Raw genomic sequence first — 7,887 nt, forward strand, 5'->3', positions numbered from 1 at the left:
ATCATTATATTGCTGATTCTGATGTTCGGGCCATGCATCTTAAACAGATTAATCCAGTTTATAAAGGAAAGGTTATCAATTGTACAATCACTGGTTTTGACTCAACAATACCAGCAGCTAAAGCAAAGGGATTTCGAGATGGCAGAAACCTCTGAATGAAAGATTTCATTCAGTTACAAGAGCAATGGGGGAATGAAAGACCCCGGCCCAGCACAGGTGGCTGAGGCCTATGGAAAATTCCTTTCCCCCACAGCTCAGCCGAAGAGTCATTTTTGATCAGAAGGAAGCTCAGCTCAAGGTCTTTACAGCTGAATAGTCACTACTATCTCTGTCCAGGCAGGACACAGGTGTCTGCTATCTACATAGCGTCTGCATAGCCAGCCCAGCAAGACTGGGCAGGCACAGAGACCTATTGTTCCTCAGATAGGGCCAAGGCCGAGACTTGAGTTCTGAGAGAAACCTCAATAGCCCTCATTCTGAGCCCCCCCGGCCTCATTTATATTGTCCAATCAGGGTCCTGTAACTAGGCTTCTTGCTTCTGTACTCCGCTTTTTGCTATAAAAGGACCCCTGAGTCCCCAGCTCGGGGCGCTCAGCCCCCCAAGACTGAGACGCCCGGGTACCCGTGTGTAAATAAAGCCTCTTGCTGTTTGCATCCAAGGTCGTGTCTCGGTGTTCCTTGGGTTCGTGTCTCCCTCCCCGTGAAAGTCCCCCGACTGGGGTCTTTCATCATCACTACACAAGGGAAATTCTGTCTCAAAGAAAGGAAGGAAGGGGGAGAGAGAAAGAGTGGGAGAGAGGAAAGAGAGAGAGAGAGAGAGAGAGAGAGAGAGAGAGAGAGAGAAAGAGAGAGGGAGAGAGAGAGAGAGGAGACAAATCTACCAAGCTCCTACAATGCTTTAAGCACATTAAACATAGGATCATGATTAGACACAGTTTTATGTATATGGGTGTTTTTCCAGCTTGTATACCTGGTGTCCTTGGACAGAAGGCAGCTTTAAATCCCTTGGACCTGGCATTACAGACAGCTGTGAGATGCCATGTTAATGCGAGGATTTGAACTCGGGTCCTCTGGAAGAGTACATAGCTCTTAACCACCAAGCCATCTCTCTAGGCCCTACAACTGGAGTTTTGAAATATTTTATTGTGCTTATGAATGTGTGTGCATGTGTAGGGCATGTGGAGGTCGGAGGGCAACCTGTGCAGTCACTTCTCCACTTTCGCCACAAAGGTCCCCAAAGGTGGATCAAGACAGTCAGTTATCCAGTGTCAAACATTGGAGAGGAATGGACAGCAATTCAAAGCTGAACTAAATCATGGGGGAGGGTCTTTCTCTTTTTCTCATTGACACAGGATCTCACTGTATAGCTCTTACTGGCCTGAAACTTACAATGTAGACCACACTGGCTCCACATTCACAAATGGAGCCCCTGACGACAGGCCCAGAGGCTGACTCAAGGCATCCTTAAAAGGAGCAAGAGTCATGGCAAAATCCTTTGTCACCGTGATTACCTTTATGGTCACAAGAAAGGCAGTATGAAGGTGCATGAGGCTCTGCTTGGTTTGCTGGGATGTAAAGATATCGACCCCAGCAAGGTTACCTTGGAAGGGAAGGACATCTCCAGCTGTTCATCGCTGTCTGGTTTCCGGTCTCCTTTTAGCAACTGTTCATAAATTTGGACAACAACCTTGGGCCCATCGCTTCTGTGACAGCTATTAGCATGTGCAACTGCACCTCTTTTTTCCAAGATCTGATCGCTTCCTCGATTCTACAGCCAGGGGAAAACGAATAGCCTTGGGAAACTAGGTCACATAGGCAAAAAATACAGTATGCCAGATTAAAGGTACCAGTAAAATATTAGTATGGTTTGTAAGAAGCCTCAGCGGACAGGATAAAATTCCTCCACCAAAGCAACACAGCATAGCACTCAAGCAGTTGGACAGCGAATTATTTTCAGTATGGGGCCCTAGTCTCATTTCCAGCACTCCCTGTTCCCCAAAAGGGCCAAATGAATGCAATGTGTCTCCTGATACCCTGGCTGCTGCTTCAGCACCATGGGGTAGCCGGTGATGTCAAAAGCAGGGAGAAGGCTGTGTCAGCTTGTCCCATGAGTGCTCCAGGACCACAACCGACTCTGGTGGCCTAAGCAGCTGTCGCTGCGTTCTCTCTGGAAAACAACTTTTTTTTCCCTTAATCACCATTTTGTCAAGTCTTTCTAAAACTCTGTGGAATGCAGTTTCAGCGGTAGAATTTTGTTTTGTAATTTATGAGAACATTCCCACAAACTAGAATTACATTGAAAAACATTGAACTGGCATTTGTGAGGGAGTCGTTGGCTGTCATATACTGTTCAGAAGAAAAGATGAGACCACATGGTACACAGAAAAATACCTTGGACAAATTCTGAGGAAAGTATGAAAATCAAATCAGGACTGAAAGTCTCCATTGTTGTCACTCTGCCTCTCTACCAATGCCCCAGCACGACGTGTCATCATCCACACACCCTCAGATCTTACTGTAGCCCCTACAGATGTCACTAGTACCACTATAGAAGGCATCACATGTGACACATTAGGACAAGACAGAACTTTGCTCAAGGTTATCTGACATGCATTACACGGTCACTAAACCATCAGCTGAACGTGTATTTACTGGCATCCGCCACATGTCCAGTCCAGCGTGAGGTACTGGGTGTATGTATAATACAAATGTCTCCAGTCAAAGTGACAGACCTTGGGAAATGAGACCTCTGCAGCAACCAGCAGGATGGTGCGGATCCTACCAAGCCCTCCTAAGTCATGCATCTGCAGGTTGCAAACATTACTGCAGCCTAGGAAGCACAGACTCCCCCAGCTCCCTGGCCCAAGACCAGGAAGTACAAGCAATTCTGCTTGCACAGTGATTAATGTGATGGGGGCATAAAAGACCAGAAGATGCTTCCAGTGGGAAAACTGAAATTTGTTTGTGAAGCAGGGCTAAAAGTGGCAGCATTAAATCTTAAACCATTTCCTGTGAGGTGGATTTTCTTTTTAAAAAATTGGCCACTGTATCATTTTTCTTAGTCACCTTTTCTCTAGCTTACTGGAGGCGTAGTCCGTCCTAGCAACCTCCCATCTGGGGGAAAACAGGATCGAGAGGAAGAGGAGGCTTTGGGACGCTTCCCTTGTGGGTGGAAATACTAGGGGGCAACACCATGGTTGCCCCCTACATGAACCACCATTTGTATAAAAACCTATTAGAGCTCTCTCCAGACTAACAAAACGAGTTGTAGGTCCCTAGAGGGGAGTAGCTGTCATCCCCTGCTTCTAGTAATGAGAGTATTGGAAAGCGTCTGCAAACCTCTGCTGTTCTAATTGCCAGGCAACAGTAGGGCCCTCAGTTCTCTCCGATTAAACCATTCTCACTACAGGGAGAGGAAGTATACCCTATCAAAGGTTCGTCTGGTGACTTCGCTGCAAAAGCTGTTCGCGCCGTCATGAGCTGGATGTAGTCCGATGGTAGACTTGCCTGGCCTGCACTCTGCCCTGGTGCCCAGAGGGATAGGGACTGGGGGGAAATGGGTTTCTTCTGTCCTAGTGTTTCTGGCTGGTGCGCACGTGTGGCATTACCAAAATGTTTTTATTTTTGTTTTAATCAAAAATAGTATTCATATTTCTTCCTGTTTTCAATCACAACACTTATTGGTGTATGGGGGGTGCGGTACAATCTTAGTCAGGAACTTCCTACCTTTGTATTGCTTCTGGAATACCGTCAATTCGTCTTTGCAGAGGTCACATTCACAACTTTCTGTCTGGCTGTCCGTTCCAGGGCAAGGTTTCCAGAGGCCAGCGGAACCGCTGGGCATGCCCTCTTGGGTTAGAAGAAGCTTTGAAGGGATTGGAGGAGGGGGCGAAATGTTGAGAAGGTGGAGAATAGGGATCATGTGTGTTCCTCGAATGTACAACCCACATTTGAGTGACAAATGACGAGGACAACCTGTAAAAACAACTAAGCACAAATCCACCCGAATCCATCTCGCTCCGGATGCGTGTGCTTTTTCCAACTAACTTTGGGAAGTCGCAGAGCCCCAGCGGTGCGGCCTGTGCCACCTCGCCTCTCCTCGCCTCCACTTTGGCATTTTAAGTGAGTACCGCCCTCAGCGGTTCCTCTTCTTTTTCCGGACTAAGGATGGAGGATCCCTCCATCTCCACAGCTCTGCCTCCCGCGCCCAACCTCTCCGTCCCCATCCTGCCGAGCTGGGGTCTCAACCTGACTTCGGAACGCGGAGCCTCTGTCGCGGTACCACAGCCGCAGCCACGAAGGCAACCCAGCCACCCGGTCCACCTGGTCTTCATGGGAATCATCCTGGTGGTCGCGGCGGCGGGCAACACCACGGTGCTATGCCGCCTGTGCGGCGGCTGCAGCCGGCCCTGGCCGGGTCCCAAGCGTCGCAAGATGGACTTCCTGCTGGTGCAGCTGGCAGCTGCCGACCTGTACGCGTGCGGGGCCACTGCGTTGTCGCAGCTGGCTTGGGAGCTGCTGGACGACCCGCGTCCAGCTCTGGGCGACCTGGTGTGCCGCTTGTCGCAGCTTCTGCAGGCATCCGGGCGGGGCGCCTCCGCCCACCTGGTGGCGCTCATCGCCCTGGAGCGCCAGCTCGCTGTGCGCCGTCCCCAGGGCCCGCAGCTGCCGGCGCGCGCCCTGGCTGCCCTGGGCTGGCTGCTGGCGCTGCTGCTGGCACTACCGCCGACTTTCGTGGTGCGCTGGGGCGCTCCTCCACCCACGGCCATCAGCGCCTGGCCGGCGGAGCCTCGCTGCCGGGGCATCTTCGCCCCACTGCCACGCTGGCACCTGCAGGTCTACGCCCTCTACGAAGCTATCGTGGGTTTTGCGGCGCCGGTCGCTATCATGGGTGTCTCTTGCGGCCACTTGCTGTGTGCCTGGTGGCAGCGCGGGACCCAGGCTCCGGTGGCTGGGGCACCCCGGTCGGCCAGTCCGGCCCGAGCCCCCTTGCCCAATGCACTACCCCGCGCTAAGGTGCAGAGCCTGAAAATGAGCCTGGCGCTGGCGCTGCTCTTCGTGGGCTGTGAGCTGCCCTACTTCGCCGCCCGCTTGGCGGCTGCCTGGTCGTCCGGGCCCGCGAGTGACTGGGAGGGAGAGGGTCTAGTGGTGGCGATGCGCGTCGTAGAGGTGGCCAGCAGCGCCCTCAACCCTTTCGTCTACCTCTTCTTCCAGGCGGGCGACTGCGGGCTCTGGCGGCGGCTACGGAGGCGCCTGGGCTTTGTGTGCTGCGTGCGGGAGGGAGAAGCGGAGATCCACGAGGGAGCTGGGGACCACCAGGCACTCCACCGCCACCGCTGGCCCCACCCCCATTATCACCATGCCCGGCGGGAAGAGAGGGACCAGGGCTGCCTACGCCCACCCCCGCCGCGCCCCAGACCGCCGCCCTGCTCCTGCGAAAGTGCCTTCTAGGAGCTGCTGCCTGGCCAGGTCATTGGTCCCTGTGGCACAGCCTCCAGGCAACACGGGGCAGGACGTAGAGGTCTGCCCAAACCACAAAGGGTGGAATTGTCCCCTGGATCTTCTGAAGCCGTCCGCTTCCTCCCTGCTGTCATAATTCCTTCTTACGAGGACGTGGATTTCACTTGTTTTCTCCCCAGTTCCTTTCTTATTCCCTGTTTGGAAAGCTTTAAAAGTTCATCCGAGTTCCAGAGTTATAACTTTTGCAATGTTCTTTTATACTCCATTGTGTTCTGGATAAGACCATTTATTTTAACTAAATTGCCAAATTTCTTTTCGTCGCCGTGTTGTTTTAGTTATTTTGAATTGTGCTTAAATCAAGTACATCTTTGGGGAGCAGCAAATTTGCTGTTCCTTCCAAGAGGAAAATCCCATGATGCTATTCCTGGGGAGATTAGGAGCCCTACTGTAGGAAAGTAATCATTTCCCATGCAGCGGCTACAACAGTTTCAACATGGTAATGCATTTTCTGGTAAGAACATCGGCGTGGCTTTGGTTTTCATCTAACTTCCACATCAATAAAAACTGAGTACAGGAGACGAACATAAAGCTTCCCTTAGTCCTTTCCAAGCATGCCTGTATTGTAGAGGACATGGTTGTTGGGCCCAGACCAGCTTCTAAGCCCGTCCACATTGAGCTTCTAAGGGCAAAGTCTTGAGCAAATTAGACAGGGAGAATGCTAAGGTGATGAACGCTGAGCGAGGGCAGGACTCACCGATTCAAGTGCTAAGGAGCTCTACAGAACAAAGCTCCAAGTGCTGCCTGTGCAGGTAGAACTGTTTAAAACAAACCCGGGCAGGTGTGGAGGCCCTGCCTGCAAATCCAGCGCTCTCCAGCAGGAGCACTGTCTCAAATCTGAGGCCAGTGCCGACTGCATAATGAGTCCTGGAGTAGTTTGAGCTATGCTGTTAGAATCTGTCTCAAGCAAAACAAACACAATGCCTCGCTTATTCATGCTGGTTGGCAAGAACTAAATCAGGGAACTAAGTCGATCCGTGGCCTCATCCTCTTAACTGACTTTGCCTCTGGGGAAAGTTGCTGCACTTACGAGCACTATACCCATGTGCTTAGCCAGCCCTCCACCGGAGAACTGACAGCTGTCACACATCTTGGTTTCTTGACAATAGCAAATGTACCACTAAGAGTCGGGGAGGGGGTGACTGATTAAAGCCCCTTCGTACACGTAATGCTCTCTGACGATGCTGTTCTGTTCCTGGTTATATGTACATTCTTCTACAACATGTGACACACAGGAGGCAATCAGTGCAGACTTGTTGCATAGCTTATCATGAGTGGGGTATAGGTAGGTTACAGAAAATATAAGACAAAGGAAATCTTCATTCAGTGTAATTGTTTTTTTTACACGCTTTACTCTTCTGCTCTCTTGGGGGGCCTGCCACTGAACTCCCAAATAAATCACACACAGAATCTTATTCTTTCTTATAAATGCCCGACCTTAGCTTGGTGTGTTTCCAGCCAGCTTTTCTTAACTTGAATTAACCCACCTGCCTTCTGCCTCTGGTCTTTTTCCTCTCCTTACTTCTGTGTGTCTTACTTTCACTCTGTGGCTGACTGTGTGACTGCATGGCTGGTCCCTAACGTCCTCCTCTCCTTGCTCTTCTTGTTCCTTCTCCCAGATTTCTCCTTCTAGTTATTCTATGCCTGCCAACCCTGCCCGTCCTTCCTCCTGCCTCATTAATGTTCAGCTCTTAATTAGACCATGAGGTGTTTTAGACAGGCAAAGAATCACAGCTTCACATATGTAAACAAATGAAGCACAAACAAAAGCAAAACATCTTTATATTGTTAAACAAATGTTCCAGAGCATAAAGAAATGTAACACACTTTAAAATAATAGTCTACAACAATTTGAGGTGGCTTACATTCCTCTAGAATTCTTTTTCTTAGTGGATACAGGAGTTCAGCCTATGGTAGGTCCTAACTGAATGATCTTGGGTCTGTCCTCCTTTGCAATATTTGGACATTTGGAGGCCTGGTGCTAGCATCATCCAGCTATCCCAAAGAGGCTAGCCTACCCAGCTGACAGCCACCCAGAAATGGCAGGTGCAGGGCGGCTACTCAAAGTGCATCCATCCTGCTCACTCAACCCAGCAATAACCCAAAGGTGTTTTTCCATTAGAACTTAGTAAGTGCTTCAACTAGCAACAATGGATCCAACATCATCTGCCCTACGCCCTTGCCCCTACAGGTCCCTTGCTATAACCAAAAGAAGTCTGTCTAAGGAAGGTCTGCTCTCACCAATGCCCACAGGCTGTCTTCACCTTCTTGGTGACCTGCTGATGGAAATCAGACAACCATTGTCTTACATGAGGACATGGATACTTCTACCTAAATTTGGGGTGAATCTGGCTGTGAATGTTTGATTCT

At 50.4% G+C, this 7,887-nt stretch overlaps 1 protein-coding gene and 1 pseudogene across 1 annotated transcript; one reads left to right on the plus strand and one right to left on the minus strand.

Moving 5' to 3' along the window:
- Positions 1 to 1,385: 1,385 nt before the first annotated feature.
- Positions 1,386 to 3,746, minus strand: LOC110339617 (annotated as a pseudogene).
- Positions 3,747 to 3,754: 8 nt separating this feature from the next.
- Gpr150 (G protein-coupled receptor 150) lies at positions 3,755 to 6,042 on the plus strand. Its single transcript, XM_005065704.4, has one exon. The coding sequence runs from the start codon at positions 4,168 to 4,170 to the stop codon at positions 5,449 to 5,451; it is 1,284 nt and encodes a 427-aa protein (XP_005065761.1). The 5' UTR covers positions 3,755 to 4,167; the 3' UTR covers positions 5,452 to 6,042.
- Positions 6,043 to 7,887: the final 1,845 nt, after the last annotated feature.

Source organism: Mesocricetus auratus, unplaced genomic scaffold, assembly GCF_017639785.1.
Source record: "Mesocricetus auratus isolate SY011 unplaced genomic scaffold, BCM_Maur_2.0 Super-Scaffold_100020, whole genome shotgun sequence".
NCBI classification, from domain to species: Eukaryota; Metazoa; Chordata; class Mammalia; order Rodentia; family Cricetidae; genus Mesocricetus; species Mesocricetus auratus.